The sequence below is a fragment of the Podarcis muralis genome, chromosome 3, assembly GCF_964188315.1.
Source record: "Podarcis muralis chromosome 3, rPodMur119.hap1.1, whole genome shotgun sequence".
NCBI lineage: Eukaryota > Metazoa > Chordata > Lepidosauria > Squamata > Lacertidae > Podarcis > Podarcis muralis.
Genome location: NC_135657.1, coordinates 1162436 through 1186649, shown reverse-complemented (window position 1 = coordinate 1186649; position 24214 = coordinate 1162436). Strand labels below are relative to the sequence as shown.

At 53.9% G+C, this 24214-nt stretch overlaps 1 protein-coding gene across 6 annotated transcripts in view; it reads left to right on the top strand.

The window, feature by feature from the left end:
- Positions 1-282: 282 nt before the first annotated feature.
- The window catches only part of DNMT3A (DNA methyltransferase 3 alpha), an 84413-nt gene continuing 60481 nt past the window's right edge, over positions 283-24214 (top strand). For 2 of the 6 annotated variants that reach the window (XM_077926702.1, XM_028725319.2), the window contains exons 1-3: positions 283-442; positions 13158-13361; positions 21491-21598. In XM_077926702.1, coding sequence (XP_077782828.1) covers positions 13293-13361; positions 21491-21598 — 177 coding nt within the window. In that variant the 5' untranslated portion in view covers positions 283-442; positions 13158-13292. The remainder of the gene's footprint in view (positions 443-13157; positions 13362-21490; positions 21599-24214) is intronic. The other 4 variants (XM_077926704.1, XM_077926701.1, XM_077926703.1 and 1 more) reach the window with 3 other exon arrangements.

Genomic DNA, 24214 nt, shown 5'->3' with positions numbered 1-24214 from the left:
ACAACAATACAAAATTAAAACATACAAAAATACTAACATTTAACTTTGTGCCCATTTAATCACACAACTGACTTTACCTCTTCTTTTACCCTTCTTTTCAAATACGTTGACAGCTCTGGCCAGGCGGGACCCGAGGGGAGAAGCGGCGGGGCTCTAGGACCCGCCGGGCGCGGGCGGCGCTCTCTCTCTCTGCCTCCCTCTCTGGCGCCCCCTGTGGGCGAGAGGCGGGCACTGCGCTCCGATCGCGCCCGAGCCGAGCCGAGCGGCTTCGGTGCTGCAGTGGCGGCGGCGGCGGCGGCGGCGGGCGAGGCCTCCTCCTCCTCCTCCTCCTCCTCCCCGGGCAGGGCAAGGCGAGCGGCGGCAGCGCGGAGGAAGGAGGCGGACGAGGAGCCCCCCCGGGAAGGAAGCAGCAGCAGCTGCAAGACCAGCGCCGGGGAGCAAGGTAGAAAAAGAGGGGGGGGGCAGGAGGAGGAGGAGGAAGAGGAGGGGATCCCCCTCCCCGGGGGGGGGGGTGCAGCAGCAGCTGACAGTTTGCATGGGGGGGCAGGGGGGGGAGTCCTCGATGCCCCTCTTTTTTTTGGGGGGGCGCTGCTTTGACATGCTGCTGCTGCAGGGAAGCGGGTAGAGCCCCCCCCCCCGGCCGCCTTTCTCGGCTTGCATTTTGCAAGGTGCCCAAATTGCAGCAGCAGCAACTCTGCCCCCCCCCCCCGCTTGTTGCATTGGGTTGCATTGCACGGAAATGGGAGGCTTCCCCCCCCCCCGCCCGCCACTTGCTGGGATGGGTTGGAAGGAGGGAGGGGAGGGGGGGTTGGCAGCGCCTCCACCTCTCTCCCCCCCCCGCACTCTTCAAGTTCAAAGGGGTTGGCACGGGGACTGGCAAGGCTGCCCGGTGTGTGCGCCCCCCCCCCCCCGGTTTTCCACCCATCACCCCCTCCCCCGAGATTCTGCCCATTGGGTTGAACTTGAACTTCACGTATCTGGCAGGGAGGAGGAGGGACAGGAAGGTATCTTGCTCGGGGGGGGGGGGGAGAGGAGGCAGAGTGCGGCGAGGCGCCCCCCCCTCCTCGCCTGTGTTCGTGTGCGCGCGTGCGCCGTGCGGTGTGCCCGGGCGAGAGGGAGGAGGGAGGGGGGGTCGGCTGTGATTATTTATTAATTTCCCCCCATTTCTGCAGACGTGTCTGACCCGCGTCTGCTCTATTGGGGGGGGGGAGGTTTGCAAAGATGGGAGCCCCCCCCCCACCCCCCCCACCCCGAGCCACGCGTGGGGGAGACCCGGGGGTTCCCCCAGATCGCCTCCGCTTCCCGGGTTTGACGTTCTCCTGCCAAGCGGGCGGCAAACATGGCAGCCTGGCATGACCCTGGGGGGGGGGGCGCCCCTCTTTCCTTTCCTCTATTGGGGGGGCAGGAGAGGCGACGAGGGGGATCTGGGGGGGTTCTGCTTAGGAGGGGCGGCGGGGGGGAGCCTAACTCTCGCCCCCCCGCACACCTGTAGCTTGGCCCGGCGGGGGGGGGGTTGGAGAAGGGAGGCTGGTGCATTTCCCCCCTCCCTCCTCCCCCGCCTAGTTTTGGCAGGGGGGGGGGCAGCGGAAATGATGCAGGGCGAGCGGGCGCCTGTTTCCCTGCACCCCCCCTCCCGGTTTCGGTCGCGGAGTGGGGGGGGGGAGCTTGGCCGGAGGCTTCCCTGCGGGGGGGGGGGGCGAGGCGCTGCCTGTCACCCTTCTCTGCCCGGAGCTGGGGGGGGGGGGGCGGCGGGCGCAGCTGTGTCCTTGAAGGCTTTGCACTGCGGCTGGTGAAGGGCGAACATGGGGGGGGGCTGCTGCTGCTGAGCTCCCCACCCCTCCCTAGCATGCCAGATCCGATACAGGAAGGCCCCCCCCGGGTCTGGATTTCCCCCACCCACCCCACGCTCCGTGCAACAGCCCCCCCCCCAGGCTGTGCCCCCCTCCGTTGCGTGCGGGGATGGCTTCGCCCGCCTGGCACGGTGCCAGCCTCCCAGCTCCGCCTCCTTCTCTCCCTCCTGCTCTTTTGGAAGGGGGGGGGGCTTTGCGTGCTGCTGTTGCCCCCCCCACCAGTGGTTGGCGGGGGGGGGGAGATGGGCACAGCCCTGCAGTTGCGAAGGTGGGGCCTCCAATGCCCCCTGCAGGCCCAGGAAGTGCAAGAGAGACCCCCCCAAAATCTGGGTGCCCTGTGGCAAGAGACAGGTCAAGGGCAGCCCCTGCCAGGGTCACCCTGATGCCCCGACCCTCACCCCCCACCCTGTGACATCTCTGCCCCCTGCCAAACTCCAGAACCCCCCTTTGGGGGGGGTCCTGCTGCCAGGATCAGGAATGCCCCCCTCCCAGCCTCAAAAGGATGCCAATCTCCCTGTCCGCCCTTGGGCACCTTTATTTAAACGCTTGCCAAACTTTTTGGTGACCCCTGTGATCCCTTTTTGGGCGAGGGGGGAGAGATTGGGGTGCCCCTCCCTGTGCCAGGCTGGGCTTTTCTGTGGGGCTCAGGGAACGGGCAGCTAGGAGTTGGCTCCCTTCTTGGCGGGAGCCGAGGAGGGTGGGCACTGAATGGGGCCAGGTGGGCAGGACATTGGCGCACCCTCAACGCCCCCCCTTGTGCCATCCCACCTGCCTGCCCACCTTCCTTGGCACCCCCCCCCTGTCTCTGGAGGGAGGGGAGCAAGATTTCTCTTCTCCTCTCTCTCTCTCCTCCTCAACCCCAGAGCCGATTCTTCAGCCCAGCGGCTTTGAAAAGGTCTTGACAATAAGGGGAGGGGGCGACCTTTTGTGCGCTGGAGATTTGGGGGGGGGTCCGCTCTCCCTAACCCCTCGCCTGCTGAGTCAGCTGGAAACATGTTGGCAGGGGCTCTTTCTCCTTCCAATTAGATGTCTAAAAACATTTGAGGGGCTAATGGAGGCCTGGGGTAACTTGCAGGGGAGGGGGCGGCTTTCCAGGAGCCCCCCCCCTCCGCTCTTGGGGTAGCAGGATTAGATTCCGGGTAAGGCTGCCTCTAGGCTGGGATAATCTCTTATAAATTTCTCCTCGGAGGGAGCCAAACTTTGATTGTCATGAGAAATGGGGAGGGGGGGCAGGAGGCGCACAAAGGAATGTTTGCCTTTAGAAAGTTGGCAGGATCCCATCTCTCTTTTTCCCCTGCTCCTGCCTCGCAAACTTCCTTTGGAGGGTGGGAACCACTTCTCTCTCCCCCCCACGCCAAATCCATCCTCCTAACATTTACAGTCAGTGCTTATTTTGATAGCGAATCTCCTCTTTTGCTCCAGGGGAGGGCAGGCGTTTCCTGGGAGCGTGCAGAGTTCTCCGGGGCTGCCTTGCTTTGCGCCGCACACACGGGGCCTCCAGCTCTTGTCAGCCGCTGTCCAAGGATGCTGTGGGGGGGGCAGTGCCTTTGGGAGCCGGGAGGGCAGACAGGTTGCGACCCCCGGCGGGGGCCTCCTGACCCCTCCACCTGCGAAGGAGGCGGCTGCCTTGTAATTCTCCTAATCCAGAGCGGCAGCCCTGTCCTGGGCAGGGCTTCCCAAAGGGAATCCCCTGATGAGATAGCATGGGGGGGGGGACCGGGGGGCTGCTGAGGGCAGGCAGGGAGGTCGCCTGAGGGCACCTGCATCCTGACTGGCTTCGGATGCTCTCTGCTCTCCATCTGGACCCGTGGGGGCCGCAGGTTACGAATAATAATAATAATAATAATAATAACAATAAATTTTATTTATACCCCGCCCTCCCCAGCCAAGACCGGGCTCAGGGCGGCTAACAACCAATAATAAAAACAAGTTGATTGAAATACAACTTAAAAACAAGATTAAAATACAACATTGAAACATTAAAATGCAGCCTCATATTGGATGTGAAAAGAGGGTGCACAACCTGCACCCCAGTTCCCATTACCACAACAGATTTAGGGGGGCCCAAGCGTCTTTTATGGGGGTTCTACTTGCTTGTGTGATTCTCACCTGTACAGGAGATGCTGTCCAGGTCGCAGAGTCTGGCAAGAAGGTGGCAGTCTTTGTTTAGGAGTATATTTGATCCCCCCTCCACTTTATAGCAACTAATTCAAATCTACATTAAGGGAGGAATTCACTGAGGCGCTGTGTTCAGTTGTTCCGTCAGGGCCTGTTTTTCAGCTGGACGGAAATATGCCCCCATCTTCCCTCCCCCTGCATGCTGTTCTGGGGGTTCCCCCAATCAGTTTTTTTGGGGGGGGTGCGGAATCCCCTTGGGCAGGTGGAAGTCCTTGCGTGTCCCTTCTGGTGGCAGGACGAGTTGGCTGAGTGTGGCCAGGCGCACGTTGGGAACATGCGGGGGTTTTCTTATCGGCGGTGCAGCCCCGTTAAGTGCATTTGTTTCTCTTTGCATGTTTATACTGGACTTGCATGCCGCCTTCCTGCCAAGGCACCCACGGGTGGCTCACCACATTAAGACGCTGCAGCAAATCCATTATCTGGACGGCAGAGGTGGCCCCGCCCTCTCAGGCTGACCAGGAGCTGGGGGTCTGTGTGCTGCCTGGCCGGGACTCCTTCGCTCTTCACCGGAAGGCTGCATCTAGCTCCATATTGTCTGCACTGGCCGGCAGAAGCTCTCTCCAGGTTTCAGGGTCTCTCCCACACCTGCCAATAAATGCTCAGGATTGAACCTGCTTGCAAGGCAGCGATTTATCGGTCCCTCTGGCTGCAGCAAATGTGGCCTGAGAAGTGGTTTTCCACTTACGGGGCTGGAATAGATTCCATACCCCCCAACATTCCTCCAATGAAAATAAGGATTCAGTAATGATGATTTTACTATTTATACCCCACACATCAGACTGGGTTGCTGCAGCCACTCTGGGCAGCTTCTAACATTCAGACGGCTCGGGGGTCAGATAACTCCATACCTTCCACCATTTCTCCAATGAAAATAGGGACGTCCTAAGGAAAAGCAGGACATTCCAGGATCACTCAGAAACTGGGACAGCTTCTCTAAATCAAGGATGTCCCTGGAAAATTTGGGGCACTTGGAGGGTCTGAGATTCCCTACTTGAAACCCCAGAGATCTGCTGCTGCCAGTCAGTGCAGGTGGCCCAGAGTGCTGGGTTTTGAACATCCATCCCGCAGCTTGCTCCATTCCTCTGGGAGACAGAGACTCTGCTGGCATCTTGTGTCTGTCGGGGGGTGCTTATTTATTTGTGGTCTCTGTACCCCACCTTTCTCCCTCTAGGGAGCTCAAGGTGACCTCGGGGGTTCTTCCCCCCTGCCCTGTACCCTCCCAATAACCCTGTTAGGCTGAGGGGCAGCGACTGGCCCCAGGACACCCAGTGAGTTTCACGGCTGAGCCTTGTCCGACACTCTAACTGCTAGGCCACGCCGTCGCTCTTGCTGCGTTTGCCCCCTGGTGCACAGGAGAGCAGGGTGCACAGGAGAGCTTCCTCTCCCCGAAGGCGACCCACGCCTGTTGGGCTGCTGGGACGGGTGTTTCTCCAAGACTTTGGAGCTGGCAGACTTTGGAAGACGCCCAGGTTCTTCTTGCTCCTGGCTATGGATTGACGGCTGTCTGTCAAGAGTGATAGCGGGGCAATTCTGCGTGCCTGTGCCCTGTGGGTGGCGCTGATTCCTTCCCTCTCCCTCACTGGCCTTGGGCAAGTCACTCCTCTTGGCTCAGTGGGGAGGCAGAGGCGGATTTAGGGGAGCACGACTGGTTTGCCCACACTGGGCACCGGGCCAAGAGGGCACTGCAAGGGGGGGGCAGGAGAGGATGGGCAAGGGGGGGCAGGAGAGGATTTGCACAGGGTGCAGTGTTAGAAACTCAGGTGTGTAAACTAAGCGGCACCTTAAATCTAGGTTACGGTAACCACAACAGAGTGTCTGTTCACCAGGGGGCTGGACTAGATGCCTCTGGGGACCCCTCCCAAAGCTACGCTTCTACAATTCTATGCTCTCAGCGACATCGCTGGGCTGCTCTTACAGCAGTTCACTTGTCCCAGGATGCAAGAAGGAGAAGCACACAGAGTGGAAATGGAAGGCAGAGGTTTTCACAACCAGAGATCTCCACATAGTCACCATTCGACCCGCACTGGTAGCAAAACGCGCCTGGCTAATTTCTAACACTGAAATTTTTAAGCCCAAAGTCTGCCACTGTGGGGGAACGGCATCAGCAGGCGGGGAGGGCTAGTTGCCAGAGGGAGCTCCCTTGGGGTGGCACGTTGGCAGCAGCAGCAGCCCAGAGCTCTGGTCTGAGGATGCCTGCAAGGGGCGGGGGAATGATTCTAGGAGGGTCTTGGGACCCTCTGCACAGCCCTGCCCAACTGGGTGCCCCGCAACCCCTTCAGCCCCAGCTGAAACCTCCCCTCTCGCAGTTTCAAGCAGCTGGTACCCAGAGCAGTGCCATTCCTGCCCATCTCCTCTGTGAATTGGCCCAGTCCTAGGTTGGCAGCTGTTGTTGGCTCCTGTGGGAAGGAGTTCCAGAGTTTAACTCTGCGTGAAGGAGCACTTCTTTTTATCTGAAGGGCGCTTGCTTGGGCACGGCTGATTTCAGGGGGCCCCTGTGTGTCTGGCTCCCTGAAATCGCCGCCTGCAGGGGGCTGAGCCGCTGTGGCTTTTCCGGTGTCCTTAAAGGCACCTCCTGGCATGCGCTTGGCGCCGCCCCCTTCATGAACACCAAGAACATCAGATGCGCCAGCCCCAAGGGGGCCCATCCAGTCCTGTTTCCAGATGCCACCAAGGGGGGCAGTCCTCCTTACAGGGCGTCAGCGCAACAAGCCATCCTTTCCCCGCTGGGGATTCCCAGGCGCTGGCAGGCGAAAGTGGGTGCATTTAGCCTGTGGGCACTTTGCTTGGCGCAGGGTGAGGTGAGGCACCTTTGGGTTGGGTGGTTCTGCTTGAGTTTCTGGAAACCCCAGGAGGGGAGAGGACTCTTGAGCACGGATCCTGCGTTCAGCTTTCCTGTTCTTATTTGGGTTTTCCTGTGGCATCTCTTGGTTTTTGGACTCCACTGTTTACTGTTTCCGTCCTGTGCACACGATAGAATATTACGTAATGTGTGTGTGTGTCTTTATCTCTCTGTGTGCTCTGGCCCAGGGAAGCTTTTCCCTGGATAGAGAAACACGCCCTCCTTTAAGGCAGACCCAACCTTTTGCCAGGACGCGGGTGGTCCTGTGGGTTAAACCACAGAGCCTAAGACTTGCCGATCAGAAGGTCAGCGGTTCGAATCCCCGCGACGGGGTGAGCTCCTGTTGCTCGGTCCCAGCTCCTGCCAACCTAGCAGTTCGAAAGCACGTCAAAGTGCAAGTAGATAAATAGGTACCACTCCGGTGGGAAGGTAAACAGCGTTTCCGTGCGCTGCTCTGGTTCGCCAGAAGCGGCTTAGTCATGCTGGCCACATGACCCGGAAGCTGTACGCTGGCTCCCTCGACCCATAAAGCAAGATGAGCGCCGCAACCCCAGAGTCGGCCACGATTGGACATAACGGTCAGGGGTCCCTTTTCCTTTTTAACCTCTTTGCCATTCTTCTCTGCAATGGAGAACTTTCCCTTCACCTGCGCTTTCCCTTCCCTGACATCTACCCTGTTCTCCTCGCCCTGGTTCTTGCTCTGGGTTCGAGAGCTTCCCCAGGCTGCTGCTCTGCACATGTTTGAAGGAGGTTGGAAACGGCGATAAGACAGAACACATTTTGCATTTGATGCGTTTTCTTGTATTCTCTTGCACACAATTTGGATGGGATCTCCTAGAATTGCAGAGGGGGAAGGAATCCCAAAGGCCATCCGCTCCGAGCCTTTGCAATGCAGGAATTGCAGCTCATGGTCTGAACAGAAAAGCGGGAGATCTGCCCTGAGTACAGCAGGCATCGTGCCAGCTGCCCTGTCTTGCCCCTGTGGGCCTGCCCCTATGCCAAGGCTCTGCCCGCAAGCTGCCCTTTGGGTGCCCCTGCCCTGCAAGGAGGGGGAAGGGTCCTTTCGCTGGTGGGATCCTGCAGCCACAGCCAGGCTGTTTTCCTGGCAGCAGGCAGAGAAAGACATTTTTACTCTGCTGGGCTATTTAAGGCATAAGTGACTTTGGCGGCTGCTATGGTTTTTTAATTATAATTCTGGTTTGCGCTATTGTTTTTTCTAAATGTAAACAGCCCTGGAAGCAAAGCACTAGGAGGCGGACGAAATACTAAAAGAAATAAGTTCAGCCGTTGGCTCTTGAACTCTTGAAAGTTCAGCGGGGTGCCTAAAGTGTTGGCCCCTGCGTTGTGGGGTGGGGTGGGCTAGTGGTTAGAGTGCTGGACTAGGACTTGGGAGAGACCAGAGTTCCCCTGAAACTCACTGGGTGATCTCTGGGTCACTCCCTGCCTTTCAGACTCGCCTACTCTGCAGGGTTGTAAGGTCAAAATGGGGAGGGGGAGAAGTATGTGCCCCATGAAAAGTGGAATATAAATGCAATAACAAACATAAATAAATAAATAGAATGAGTTCATTTTAGAATGCATTTCAATTAATTGATTGTAAACTGTTTTGCTTTTATTGTTGTTAGCTGCTCTGAGCCCAGCTTCGGCTAGGGAGGGCGGGATATACAGTGGTACCTCGGGTTACAGACGCTTCAGGTTATAGACGCTTCAGGTTACAGACTCTGCTAACCCAGAAATAGTACCTCAGGTTAAGAACTTTGCTTCAGGATGAGAACAGAAATTGTGCTCCAGCGGCGCGGCAACAGCGGGAGGCCCCATTAGCTAAAGTGGTGCTTCAGGTTAAGAACAGTTTCAGGTTAAGAACGGACCTCCGGAACGAATTAAGTACTCAACCTGAGGTACCACTGTAAATAAAATTTTATTATTTATAATAAATGAGCTCTTTCAGTGGCCCCGACTTTCCAGGCGGCCATTTCGCCTGGCACTTGTCTGTATGTGGAGACTGGATGAACCTCCTGCTGCCCCAAAGTTCTTCCTGCGTGGGAATCTCCTTTCTTGAATCCATTGGTCTGGGTCTTGCTCCGGAGGGTAGGACTCGAACCCACGGCTTCAAGTGACAAGAAAGGTTGATTCCCACTCCACCTCAGGAAGAGCCTTGTGAGAGTGGGAGCTGTTGGGCAGTGGCACCGGGAGGTGGTGGAGGTTTTTGAAGAGAGGTCGGATGGCCGCCTGCCATGGATGCTTTAGCTGAGATTTCTGCCTTGCAGGGGGTTGGTCTAGAGGACCCTCGGGGGTCCCTTCTGATTCTCAGGTTTGAGAGCATGATCCTGCTTTAAGCCTTGGGAGGCAGGTCTGTTTTCTGGACTTGTGTGTTGGAGGGCCTGAAATCGGGGCTGGTTTTGTTGTCCCCCGAGACTCCATAACTGGTGGGCCACTGACTGCACTTGTTGAACTGGCAGCAGATTCAAGACGCATAACTCAGGGTGCCATCAATGCCTGACTTAACTCAGGCGTGGGAATGTTGAGTTGGAAGGGGCGCCAAAGACCATGTAGACCCCCCCCACCCCCCAGGTCTGGCCCTGACTAGAGGCTCTCCCTGGCATTTGAGCCTTGCCCAGTTTTGCCTCTGGCTGTGGCACTCCTGTGCCCAGTTGGGTGAGGCTGAGTCCTCTCGCCACATGAGCTTAGCAGGGCTGTGCCAAGGGGTGTGGGGTGGGTGACCAGCCTTGATAGAGGACCCCCTCTCCATGAGTAGGGCTGCCATGTGGCAAAGTGGGGGGAGAGCTTTCAATCACCTGGCGAACACCTCCTGAGACGGAGAGCTCCTCTTTGGGCTCTCCATCCTTGCCTGCCCCCCTCCCCTCGCAGACCTGGCTGATTGGCAGCTCTGCCTTCTGCGTGGGAGGGAGTCGTGCAAAAAGGCTCCTTTTCCTCGTGCGTGTGTCACACACCCCCTCCCCTCCTTGCAACTCCTTGAGGCTTTGCCGCTTGGCAGAGCTGCGGTGCCAAGGAAGGGGGTCCTTTGCCCTGGAGGCTGTGGCGAAGACGAGAGCGTCCTTGCAGAGTCAGGAGAGCACATCTTGGGGCCGCAGGGAGGTGAGATGCTCAGAGCTCGCGATGGGACCCAAACCTGTTTGCCAGGGGGCCGTTGAGTGGGGAGGCTTCCAGCACCCAGGAATCTGATTTATCCAGAGTCAGACTACCAGTCTGTCTACATTCGACGGCAGCGATGGCTCTCAGGCAGGCAGTTTTTCCAAGCCCTCCTTGGAGATGCCGGCAGTGTAACTTGAACCCGGGACTTTATTTTGCTGGCAAGGCAGCAGGAGCCCTGGCCCTGTGCTAGGACCCTTTCCCATGGGGGGGGGGGGGGCTTGGCACAGGCTGTTCTGATGGCTCCTTCTTGGGTAAGGGGCTTCCTCTTAGACCGGGTCTCTGTGATGCTCAGGGGAGATCCCAACCTGACTGTTTTGAGAGCTGAAGGAAACTGAACCCCAGATCTGTTGCTCTTTCCCAGAAAGCTGCGTTTCCGTGTGTGTGTGTGTGTGTGTGTGTGTGTGTGTGTGTGTGTGCAGTGTCCTCTTTGCATCTGATTTGGGAAGATGTCCCCTGGCAAGTGACGCAGCTGGCGATGTGGGTTAAACCACTGCCCCTAGGACTTGCCGATCAGAAGGTCGGCGGTTCGAATCCCTGCATCGGGGTGAGCTCCCGTTGCTCGGTCCCTGCTCCTGCCAACCTAGCAGTTTGAAAGCATACCAGCGCAAGTAGATCAATAGGTACCGCTCCAGCGGGAAGGTAAACAGCGTTTCTGTGCGCTGCTCTGGTTCGCCAGAAGCGGCTTTGTCATGCTGGCCACATGACCCAGAAGCTGTACGCCGGCTCCCTCGGCCAGTAAAGCGAGATGAGCGCCACAACCCCAGAGTCGGCCGTGACTGGACCTAATGGTCAGGGGTCCCTTTACCTTTACTCCTTGTTGCAGGAGGGGGTCCCATTGGGGGCCAAATCTTCCCTTTTCTTGGGCCTTTAGACCAGTGGTTTCCAAAGTGGGTGCTGGGATTACCTGGGGGGGGCGGTTCTAAGAGGCGAGGGGATGGCAGGGGGGTCACTGGAGGGGTAAGTGTGTATTGGGCTTTGAAAAGATCATCAGTTTGGGGGAGCGTATTGATTGATTTTCAATAGATGTGCAATAAATTGCTGCTGTTTGCATTGGGTTTTTGTCTACCCTGGTTGGGTCTGCCGTTCTGAATAATGCTTCTTATGGGGTGGGGGGGGCACAGGGGGAGGAGTTTACGGGACCAAGGGGGCAGGGCCCAAAACAGTCTGGGGACAGATGTTTCCTGGAGTGTGGAATTAGCAGAGATGGCAAAACTGGCAGCTCTCATAAGAAACATCTGTAGTCTGTTTACGAAGTTACTTTCCAAATGCGAAGTACGCAGCGGGGTTCGAAGTTTAAGGGGAGAAAAATAGCAAGAACATATTAATAAACCTGTTAGAGAGGATGAAGATGGATTTGGTGGAATTGCAAGATGCAGTTGTCCGAAATGTTTATTGCAAACATCGCTGGTGGGCGAGCAGGAATTAATTAGTATTGTGGAATTTGGGATAACGATGGGTGGCGAAACGTAACTTTTAAGGTTGAAATAAAACAAAATATTATACACCCCCCCCCCAAAAAAAAGATGCTGCAGTGAAGGTCATCCGGAGCCACTGCTCCCCATAGCCAGATTAGCCCCACACCGAGAGCAGAGGGGCAGGGAGGGCTGGGTGCCCTGAGCCTTTGTGGGCACCCTGGGGGCTGGCAGGAGCTGGCATGTGAATCTGGGTGTGTGAAAGAGCCAAGGGAGGCTGCTCTGATTCTTCCGCAGCAATCCCTGCCCACTTGCAGGGGGCATTGAGTGCCACTGTGGTTCGGATGTGGGTCAGATCTTGTTCCTAGCCTGGCAGGGGGCCAGGGGGGGGGGGGGTGTCGTCTTCCGCCTGGGAAGGGCTGATTCCGTTTTCCCCTTGTGACTTGACTCACTTGCAGCGCATTACATCCCTTTAGCTGCAATTCCTTTATGGCAGGGGGTTGGGCACCAAAGGGGTCGCACACTTTTGGCCCTTTGGCATTCCCAGGCAGAGGGCAGACCACAACCATTGTGTGGGGGGGTACCCATTTCCAGAGTCCTTCCCATGGTTGCGTTGGAGGTGCCCAGACTGGAGGGTGCCCAGACTGTTGCATTCGGCTCCTGATTCATAGACTCCTAGAGTTGGAAGGGACCCCGAGGGTCATCCAGTCTGACCCCCGCAATGCAGGAATCTCGGCTCAAGCATCCCTGACAGATGGCCCTCCAGCCTCTCCTTGAAAACCTCCAAGGAAGGAGAGACCACCTGAGGGGGACTGTTCCATTGCCAAACAGCTCTCACTGTCAGAAAATTCTTCCTAATAATAATAATTATTATTTATACCCCGCCCTCCCCAGCCACAGCCGGGTTCAGGGCAGCTAACACCAATAAAATCACAGTAAAATCTGGCGGTTCCCTCATTGCGAGAAGTGAAGTTACAGGGAACCAGGCAGAGGGCCTGCTCGGTGGTGGCGCCCTCCCTGTGGAAGGCCCTCCCATCAGATGTCAAGGAAATAAACAACTATCTGACTTTTAGAAGACATCTGAAGGCAGCCCTGTTCAGGGAAGTTTTAAATATTTAATGCTGTATCGGTTTTTAACACTCGATTGGGAGCTGCCCAGAATGGCTGGGGAAACTCAGCCAGATGGGCGGGGTATAAATAATAAATTATTATTATTATTATTATTATTAGGAAGGAGGGAAGAAAGAAAAAAACCACCAATTTAAAATACAGGTTAAAATGCAATTTAAAATGCATGTTTGAATCTCCTTTTTCTTGTAGTTTGAATCTTTTGGTTTGGGTCCCAGATGCGGGACTAATCTCCTTGAAGCAGCAGATGCAGTTGCCCCCTCCCCACCCTTTTGCCCTTGCCCCTACCCCCATTGCCCCTTGTGCAGCGCCAAGGCCTGTTCCTTCTCCCACCCCATAGCTCTTGCCCTACCAACGGGTGTTGAGGGTGGGGGTCTCTGGGCTGAGTGGGGACCCTGGAAGTAGTGTGGGGACCTTTCCTTCTGCGAGTGGCCCCGGGCCCCCAGCTCACCCAGAGCCAAGGCTGTGGCTTGTTAATGATTGCCCCCCCCCCCAGGCCCGCGAGGGGCTCTCCCTGCCCCAGTGCGTGCGCGCCTGTTGCCCTGGATGTGGGGCTCGCTCGCCCTCTGACCGCCTCCTCTCTTCTCGCCCTTGCAGGGGGCAGGGAAACCAGGACGGATCCATCCGCAAAGGGGGGCCCTCGGCGTGCCAGCTCTCCCGCTCCCCCTGAAGCCTTTTGCACCTTGAGCCCCCCTCAAGGGGACCCGCCTCCCGCCTGCCGCTTCGCTCGCCATGCCGTCCAATGGGGCCGTCGACACCAGAAGCCCCTCTGCCGACCGGGAGTCAGCCGACGCTCACAAGGTAAGGGGGGGGGCGCAGCAGGGGCGCGCTGTGATTGGGAAGGGTGGCAGCAGGGCCAGTAACTGCCTGCAGGAGAGCTCAGTGCATGGGTCTCAGGGTCACGGGTTTGAGCCCCACGTTGGGCAAAAATATTCCTGCATTGGGGGGTTGGACTGGATGACCCTTGGGTGTCCCTTCCAACGCCGATTTCACCTGTGCAAAGTTTGTGGCCTCCACCAGGGCCAGGGCCTTCTCAGTGGTGGCTCCGACCTGGTGGAATGCTCTGTCCCAGGAGACCAGGGCCCTGCAGGATTTAACCTCCTTCCGTCGGACCTCTAAGACAGAGCTATTCTGCCTGGCCTTTAATTTGAATTCAGCTTTAATTAATTTGAATTCTTTTATTCCCCTTCCCTTCCCTCACCCGCTCTGAGACCCCACAGCTAATTTTTCCCTGGTCTCCTCGCTGGCCCAAGTAGGACCAATTCAACCAGCTAGCCCTGGGGATTATCTAATTGATTTTTGATTTTTGAATTTATTGTTATTCATGTTTTTATACTGTATTTTATGCTGTTTTTATAATTAAGTGTTTTAAAGTGTTTTAAATTTGTTGTTACCTGCCCTGAGCCCGGTTTTTGAACCAGAAAGGGCGGGGTATAAATAAAATTTTATTATTATTATTATTATTATTATTATTATTATTATTATTATTATTGGCTGGTGCGAAGAGGTCTTCTCTGTCTTCTCCAGCCTCGGGTTTAACCCAGCTCCGGTTTTTGGGGTGGGAGCGTCTGCATTACGCTGGGGTTGGACTAGATGACCCTCAGGTGCTTTCCAGCTCCTTTGATTCTTTGATAATGAGACGGGCAGCTTTGAAGTCTGTGGGGCAGAGGAAGAGGAAGAGAGAGCATTATGGCATGGGCTTTGCCTTGGTTCTCAAACAGAATCCGTTCCGGAAGTCCATTCCAAAACCAAAGCATTCCAAAACCAAGGCACGGTTTCCCATAGAATCGAATGCAAAACAGATCAATCCATTCCAGACTTTTAAAAACAACCCCTAAAACAGCAATTTAACATGAATTTTACTATCTAACAAGACCATCAGTCCATAAAATGAAAGAAATAATCAGCGTGCTGTACTATAAAATAAAACCGTATTGTAGATGATAAAAATTAAAATTAAAAATTTGTCATACCTGCACTGATGATAGTCATTGTTTGGGTGGGGGGCTTTTATCCATTTCCGCAGTCACACAATCAATCAATCAATCAATCAGTAGCTGAACTGGATTCCGCACAGTCACAAAAACAAGTGAACCGAAAAAGCCTCATAACAAAAAACGCAAAATAAATAGCAAAAACAAAAGCACCACATATAAGCTCCAAATATCAATTCAAAACAGTGCAATCGGAAACTGAAGACTTGAATTACAAGGGGGGGGGGGGCGCGACGCAAATTAGCAGCGCAACAGGAAACACAAGGGGAAGCAAAATGGAGCATGTTCGGCTTCCGGAAAAAAGTTCAAAAACCGGACTTTTTTTTTGCAGCATTTGGGTTCCAAGATGTTCTTGAACTAAGCTGTTTGAAAATGGAGGTATCACTGTAATGCTGAGCCAAAAGTGTGTGGGTGACCTCAGAGTTGTAAGGGACCCCCAGGCCTCATCTAGTCTAACCCTCTGCAGGGAGCCCCTGGGGCAGATTGTGGTGCCAGAGAGAGGATCCTCTGCACATGCTCTGTTCTCTCGTGAGAGGTGGGTCAGGGGGCTGGCAGCCTGTGGGCGTTAGAAGAAGCCTCCGCTGAGTTCTCAGAAAGGCCCAGGGAGAGGGAAGACGGACGGGTGCCTCGTATGTCTGCGACACGTTCCATTCACACAAATCCCAAAGCGTCTTGCAAACATTGTTAAGTACAGCATAAACCGTACGCTATAATTAACAGCACATCAAAAAAGCAGTTACAATCTTTGAAACGCTTTTGGCAAACCGGCAATTAAAAATATGTTTTATTTCATACAATTTATATACCACTGATTGGTTAAAAAGGGGGGGGAAGACCCAAAAACCTCCGAAGTGGTTTAAAGAAAGCATTAACATGATCAATAAACCTTTCTCTCTCTATTTTTTGAATTTGCATTTTATTTATTTGTTAACATTTTTATATTACACCGGTAAAGGTTATCATATTACATTACAGGACTTACTATAATATAATTTCCAACATGTATACAAAAATTATATACAAATTTTATATACCTAGAAAGAAAATGAAACAAAAAAGAAAGAACAAAGAGAAGAAACAAAAACAAATCCCCCCCCCCCCAATAAACCTTTCTCAAAGTTAAATTAAAATAACAATGGACTGGAAACGGACGAAAACGCTCATCCTCTTCCTGAATGTCCGGACGGGCTTCTCTAAACACGAATGCTTTCAGCAGGTGCCAAACAGAGGGTGGGAAAGGCTCAAGTGGCGGGGAGTTCCAAAGGGGAGATGCTGCCACACGGGAAGATCTGTGTATTTACAAATGCAGAAGGGGGTGTTAGGTGGCAGTTTGGAATGGGATGCTGTTTGGAGGGGAGACCAGAGAGAGGCAAAGCTGTCATGCACATGTGGGGGGGGGGATGCAGGTGAGGCGTTCCGGGATCAAGGAAACCGGAGCGAGAGAAAGAGACCTGTTTTGGTACCAGAGGGCTGGGAGCCAGCTGGCACAGCCTGGCTCATGCCGGGACTGACTCAGGGTTGCTCTGCTGTGCCCTGCGGGTGCCGAGTTCCAGAGCCGCTCTCCATTGAGGCGTGCGTTATGTGTCCGTGGCGTTTTCCCTACGGCTCGGTTCACGGCTTCCGGCTCTCTTGCCGCCCCCACACCTGGAAAGCCCTAAAGGGGCAGTGTTCAGGCACTGTTGCTGCTGCTGAGGACCATCCGGGGACTGGCACCCCTCCTGCAAGTCTGCTGCTTGCGCTGTTCTCTGGCACCCTGGCACAGGAGCCCGCTAAGGCTGCGAGGGAGGCTCCAGGGCTCGTGCAGAGGGCTCCCTGCGGGCTTTGGCCTGGCCCTCCCTCCCCTGTTCTCCGCCACAGTCTCTTGGGCACCATTCCCAGGTGACACCTGAAACGGGGTTTTGTGTTTCCGCTGCATGTGTGCGGTGGGCGCCCCCGCGCGCATTCTCCCTCTCTGAGCACAGCAGAACGTGCGCGCATCCAGGTGGAAGATTCAGGACAGAGGAAGGAGAGAACTTTTCCCCGCAGCCATAGTTGGAACTGTGGAACTCCCCGCCACAGGACCTCGAGGGCTTGAAAAGAGGATGAGCGATATCAATGGCCCCTAGACAGGATGGCAAGACTTCTGGAAACCACAGGAGAGGAGAGTGATTCTCTTTTGCCCCACCCCCACCCCCCGCCCAGCTCCTGTGCCCAGGCTGCCCCAGAGGCATTCCAGTATCCTAGGCTCCTGCCGGCTGTTTCCGTCACTTGCTGTCTGCTGCGCAGCCCTGTTTCTGCAGGAGAATCCGGCCCTTGGAGGGGGGGGGCTCTTCCCCTGCCCCCCCCCCGAACAAGGGAGTTTCCCCTGGAGCTGTTTGGCAGGAGCAGCAGGAGGGAGGCGGGTTGGAGGGGCCCCGGGGGCTTTGCAGGCAGCCAGGTGGCTCTCCGCACCTGAGGCACAGGTGGAGCAACTTGATTTATAGCGGGGCGGACCTGATCCGAGCCGGCCGGAAGGAGGAGCCTCGCTGCACAGGGGAAGAGGTGTTACCTGACTTTGCCCTGGGATCACATAGCAACCCGCCTGCTTGGCTTGTCGGCCTTCAGGCTGCGTCTTCTCCACCAAGGAAGCGTCTTCTCTTCCTGTCCGTCTTCTAGCCCACTTGTCAATCTCGAGAGAGAAGGGAGGGCACCTTTGGGGGTCAAGTCAAACGGCTGCGTTAGCATGCGCCACAAGCCTGGGCAGCATGTCTGGAGGTACTGGGCTGCCCAGGCGACAAGACCCTCACTGGTGGGGGGTCCAAAGGGAAGCAGAGCAAGATGTTTGGCACCAGTTTGATTAATAATAATAATATTTTAAAATTTATTATTCATACCCCGCCCTTCTGGCTGGGTTTCCCCAGCCACTCTGGGCGGCTTCCAACAAAGATTAAAAATACATTAAAATGTCACACGTTAAAAACTTCCCTGAACAGGGCTGCCTTCAGATGTCTTCGGAATGTCAGGTAGTTGTTTATTTCCTTGACATCTGATGGGAGGGCGTTCCACAGGGCAGGCGCCACTACCGAGAAGGCCCTCTGCCTGGTTCCCTGTAACTTGGCTTCTCTCAGTGAGGGAACTGGCAGAAGGCCCTCAGAGCTGGACCTCAGTGTCCGGGCAGAACGACGGGGGTGGAGACGCTCCTTCAGGTATACTGGACCGAGGCCGTTTAGGGCTTTAAAGGTCAGCACCAACACTTTGAATTGTGCTCGGAAACGTACTGGGAGCCAATGTAGGTCTTTCAGGACCGGTGTTATATGGTCTTGGTGGCTGCTCCCAGTCACCAGTCTAGCTGCCGCATTCTGGATTAGTTGCAGTTTCCGGGTCACCTTCAAAGGTAGCCCCACGTAGAGCGCATTGCAGTAGTCCAAGCGGGAGATAACTAGAGCATGCACCACTCTGGCGAGACAGGTAGGGTCTTAGCCTGCGTACCAGATGGAGCTGGTAAAGAGCCACCCTGGACACAGAACTGACCTGCGCCTCCATGGACAGCTGTGAGTCCAAAATGACTCCCAGGCTGCGCACCTGGTCCTTCAGGGACACAGTTCCCCTCTGTGCTGCTCAAATGAGAACTTTCCTCCATCTGTCCTGAATCTCCCATCATCCGTAGGTCTAGGCTTACGAGAGAGGGAGGAAAACGTTTCTCTGTCTGCCTTCTCCAAGGCGTGCCCGTTTTAGAGATTTCTGAAATTAGGCCTGGCGTGATTCCTTTCCAGCCTTTCAACTGCTTGTTGTTGTGCATCTCTGGGGGGGGGGGGAGCCCTGCTGCTGCTGCTGTGGCCCTTGGGCCCTTCCCACAAGCAGGGGGGGGGGACTGTAGGAGAGGAGGACTGGGACTGGGTGAGCCCCCCTTTGGTCTGATCCAGCGGCCAGGCTCTCCGGACGTCCTGATTTTCCTTCCCATTTTATGGTGGGACGAAATGAGAGGTGGTGGTTTTGGGGTGGTGATGGAGAAAGACTTGCCTGAGGTCGTGCAGAGTGTCTCTGGCCAAAGTTGACGGAGGAGCCGTCAGGCCCAGTGCACAGCCGCTTCCTACGCTCCTCTCTGCCTTGACTGTGCAGCTGTTGTGCGGGTTTTAAGTTGCGAGGGTCCCTTCTCTCACCTGCGCGGCTCCAAGCAACTCTCCATGGTCCCACGCGATGCCTGAGGCCCAATGACCTAAAGCTTTCATCTGGTGAACTTTTGTTTGTTTTTTTCTATATAATTTTTATTAATTTTCCAATAAAAACAAATTTATAACACAATTAAACATTAGGAATTCATCACACGTCTTTTTTCTTTTAGACTTCCATCAACATGTCTGATAATTTTCCGCAGTTATTGCATATCTTCACATTTCTTCATTTATATTGCACTATGTATATCTTATCTTACCATGTTATTTAAACAATATTTCTACCAAACCTTCTTACAGAGCTTCTTGGAAACTTACAAACGTTATATCATTATCACAAATATTTTTAATATATTCTGTAAATTTATTCCAGTCCTCAGTGAATCTTTGGTCCCGTCGGTTGCGAATCCTCCCTGTTCATCTGTCCAGTTCTGCATAATCCATTAATTTCGTTCTCCATTCTTCACTCGTGGGCATTTCTTCTTGTTTCCATTTCTGGGCCACAAGAGTTCTAGCTGCTGTTACTGCATACAAAAATACTTTCTGATCCTTCCTTTTTATCTCACCACCTAAAATTCCTAATAGGAATGCTTCTGGTTTTTTAACAAATGTATATTTCAATATTTTCTTTATCTCATTATATATCTTTTCCCAGAAGCACATCTGGTGAACTTTTGGGAGATTTCTGTGTCCGAGTTGGAAGGGACCCCTAGCGGTCATCTAGTCCAACCCCCTTGCCAAGAGAAGAGGGGCTTTGGCGTCCCGGCTGCCCATGGAGGCATTTGGGGCCCTTTGAATGTGCAGCAGAGCCGGTGCGCAGGGAACTGGGCGGCTTTGAAGATCCTCTTGGAAAGCCCCAACACTCTCTGAGCAAGCCTTCAGGCTAAACCAAACTCTTCATCGGGATAGTAGGTCTTTGGAGCAAAAACCCCAAAGAGAAGCGGGGTTTGGGGGCAGTTTAGGGTGCTGGCTGTGCTTTGGCCGCTTCAGGGCGAAGAGGCAGGAAGGCTTTTTCGGTTGGGTGTGCTCAGCATCCTCATTGGGCCAAGGAAGGCTGCCTTGCAAAGTCCGCAGGTCTCTGGGGCACAATTTCTCCTTCCCCTGGCAAGGATGGGAGGCAGGTGAGGGTCGGTTAGTTCCTTGTTTCTGTTGGGGGGGTTGTCGCCATGCTGGGAAGGGGCTCAGCCCCTGTTCCCTTCCTGGGGGCAGCAGAGTGGGGCCCTGATGTTTGTTCTGCAGGTTCATTCAGGGGCCACATTCATTATACTAATGTGCACAAAATATACTCTTTAAAAAAACACCATGTGCTAGTTTTGGGGGGGGAGGAATGACAAATGCAATAAACCCCATTGGCTTCAGAACTCTATTTTCTCACACCCAGTAAATAAAAACAATCATTTCAAAACATTCTTTCAAAAAGCAATTGAGACAGTCATTACAGTGGTGCCTCTAGTTGTGGACGCGATCCGTTCCGGGGTGCCGTTCACACCCTGAAAAGCCCGCAACTTCGAGCGGCGCTTCTGCGCAAGCGCGGAGCGCGATAGAGAGCTTTTGCTCATGTGCAAAGTGCGCAGAAAGCTTCTGTGCATGCGAAGAAACCCAGAAGTATACACATTCGCAAGCCGAAAAGACGCAACATGAACCTAGCGCAACACGAGGTATGACTGTATAGCAGTGCACTAGCAAGGGCTGAGAAAAGCATGATTTGAATCAAATTCCTTCATTGGCAAGAGCTGGACTAGATGATCCTTGGTGGTCCCTTCGAACCCCTACAATTCTGTGATTCCATGAAAATCCTGCCCTTTGTTGGTCTTTCTGGTTAGTGCCAGTTGAATGTCTTTTTCCTCCTTTGATCTTGTGAATAGTGCAATTCCACCATTTAGAACGTTACCTCTTAACACTCTCTCCCCCCTCCAAAAAAACCCCGGTGTGGCAGGATAAGTGTGTTCCTGTGTGCCCTTGTGCCCTGAGCGTCACCTTGCTGACCCACAACCTCACCTGGGCTGATCTCTCTCTTTTAAAAAAAAATATTTGTATTCATTTTTCTTCGAAAGTAACAACAAAAAAAACACAATAACAAATACAACAGCAACGAAAAATGTACACAAAAACAATATCAAATCCATGAAATGGGATTCTCTGAATCCTGTGACACCCCCCTCCCGTTCCTTAAATTTTCTTTTCAACTGCATATCATTTCCATTGCAAATTATTTTTTACCCCAAATTTCCTAGACTATCTCTAAAATTACAAGTGTTCTTAAAATCCTGCCAATGTATTAACCTTTTTACGATTCTTTTGCAGGTACATCATTTGAACATTTCCCGTTCTTCTTTAAAATTTCTTGTCTTCTTGATTTCTGAGCTTTCCAGTTACAGTCCTACCTCGGGTTACAGACGCTTCAGGTTGCGTTTTTTCAGGTTACGGACCCGCCAAAACCCGCAAGTACCAGAACGGGTTACTTCCAGGTTTTGGGGGTCGCGCAGGCGCAGAAGCACTAAATCGTGCTTTGCGCAGAAGCGCTGAATCGCAACCCGCACGTGCGCAGACGCGCCGCTGCGGGTTGCGAACGCTGCAGGTTGCGGACATGCATCCTGCACGGATCACGTGCGCAAACCAAGCATCCAGTGTAGTTTCGCCATTTCAGCATAGTCCATTAACTTGGTTTGCCACTCCTCTCTGGTTGGAACTGCTTCCTCTTTGCATCTTTGGGCTAAGAGTATCTGGGCATGAATAATTTCTTCTGGTCTTTTGGAATCTCCGCTCCTACCTGTGGTGACCTCTCTCTCTCCCTCCCTCTCTCCAGCAGGGTGAAGAGGACCCTGATGAGAACCGCAGCAAGGCGGAGAGGCCAGACGCAGGGATCCCCGCCAGGAAAGCCGGCCGTCCCGGAAGGAAGCGCAGGCAGCCCGTGGTGAGTGGGGGCCAGGAGCCGTTGGGGGGCAAGGGTGACCGGGCACAGATGGAGCTCTTGCGCTTGTGGGTTCCCATAAATGCCGGCCTGGGCACGGTGGCCGGGGCTGGCAGAAGCCTCCGTGGAGCAGGTTTTGTGTGCCTCCTCTTGAGGAAGGATCCAGGAGGTGGCATTGGCTGAGTTACACAGCAGGGGAGCTGGGCGTTCGGCACTTCATCTCCCGGTTCTGAGAGCAGTGGGGGATCAGGGCTCCTTAGAGTAGACCCGTGGTTTCAGCTGGTGCGGGAACCAGGCCACGGAAGGAAGGAAGAGAAAGTCCCGCATTCTTGGGCGTCTCCAAGAGCCGCAGATCCACGTGTGCGCCCGCAAAGCACACCCTCTCCTGCCCTGCCCTCTCCTGCTGCAAAGAATACGGCTCCCGGCGACATCCCTCTCTGGAAGCGTGGGCATGCGCAGACATGCCCGTCACCTCTGGCACAGCGCACAAATGCTCCAGTGAATCCGCTCCTCCAGGGGACGTAGAAGGAGCGGTTTTGGACGCCTCGACTGCTTCGAGTGAAGGAGCTTCACGTTCTTGGCCTCGTAAACGGGAGTTCAGGAGAGGCGCCGTCTGCGAGACACTTTCCCGTAGACACCGCCTGGCGCACGGGATTCCGCTCTTGCCCGATGGTTTCCTCGCTGGGCAAGGTTAGAAGCGCCCCTTTTGACCCACACAATCTCCCCAGGGGGATTCCCTTTGTAAGAGGAATGGCTGGAAGACCCCCTTCTCCCCCCCCCCCCCCAAGAAGTCCAAGTGCTGAGATCTCTTTCGGACGTTAGGCTGGTGTCTCCCTAGGACGGAGCCTTCTCAGTGCTGGCTCCCCTGGCTGTGGAAATGGCCCTGGGGATTTCTTCTGTGCGGGAATTTCTTTTGCCAGATGGGACGGGGATTCTTCAGTTGCGGTTCCTGCCTTGCAGAGGGCTGGACTAGGCGATTCGTGGGGGGCCCTTCGAACGCTGTGCTTCTTGGTGTCTCATCCGTCTGCAGCAGAGTGTTCCCAGGGGCCAAATCTGTCCAGCTTTACATCCTATATTAAATCAGCGTTTGTTTTGCATGCGCTTTTAACTGAAATGTGCGTGACGCTGGCTCCTCCTTCTCGGTTTCATTGCGGTTCTTGATAGCTTGTGTTGTCGCCTGCTGTTCGTTGTTTGATTTCTCGTATTGATTTTATGTGTGTGTGTGTATTTGAAACCACGTCTGTGTTTTAATCTCTGTACGTTGCTTTCCAAATTGCAATGAGCTGGCTGACTTGGGGGGAGAGGCCTGAGGGGTCAGTTGCAATTGCTTTTGCTCGCTTGTTGGAACTGCTTTGGAAACATGTGAACTGGTTTTTAAAAAATGTACCTGGCTAAATGGGGAAAGGATGGGTGTGCTAAGGATGGATTCCCCCCCCCCCCCGTTTAAACAAACATTTTGTTTTATTTTTATTTTTTAACATCTTCATTGAAAATTCAAGAAGTACATAATTATACGTGCACTGAACATGGAGAGAATAAATAAAAGAGAGAAAAAGAGAAGCAGAAGGGAAAATAAAGTGGGGAGGCAGAAAAACTCAAAACTGTGTAATTTACAGAGTTGTTATTGTACTTCACCAGATCTTAACCTATTACAGTGTTTGTAAGAATGGATTCCAAATATCGTTGAATTTGTCCATGGCAAACCTGCGTTGATTTGCAAGCTGTTCATATGTTGTGAGGTTGTATACGTCTTCAACCCAGTCGTAGGCGGGAGCAGCATTTTAATTTTTCCAGTTCATCAGGATCCGTCTTATTGCCATGGTAAAGGCACGGAGGAGAATCCACTCGTATTGTCCTTTTGCAAGGTAGCATGTGCTGGCTGTATAATTCAAGAGGATGTTTTGCTCTGTCAATGTAAGGTTGTTCCGTACAGTTCTGTTGAGAGTTTGAGTTACCTTCTGCCAAAAACCTTTCAATATAGGACAATGGAAAAAAACATGCGTTTTAGAGAAGCGTTATCCCTGTTGCATCTCCAACAGTTAGATACCTGAGGTAGCCCTTTTTAAAACCAAACGTAATGGGGTCCAGTATATTCCAAATATTATGAGCCTCCATTTAAGGTCCAGAGACACCCTTGTTATAGCAGTTAAGACGTGATGAGCCTTTGGACAGCGGAATGGTCTCCCTCGGGAGATGGTGAACTCTCCTTCCCTGGAGGTTTTTAGCAGAGGTTGGGTGGCCAGCTGAGATTCCTGCATCTCAGGGGGTTGGGCTGGATGACCTTGGGGGGTCCCTTCCAGCTCTGCAGTTCTCTGGTTCTCTTCCTCTTGCGCTGCCTATGGGAGATCTTCCGCTGTTTCTCCCTTGTGGGGTCTCTGCTTTGGGTCCTGCCAAACATCCCAGACATTTATTGGGGGTGGGGGAGGCCTAGGTCCTGGTTAAGCACCCACAACAGGTGGGGTGCCCAGCCCCTCCTCCTGCCCCTCTTTTTTCCATATAATTTTTATTGAGTTTTCATATTTAATTACACCTCTTTACACAAATCTATAACATAAAGCATTGCTCAGACAGAGCATCGACTTCCCTCCCCCCTCCCTTTCTGACTTCCAAACATTTTCT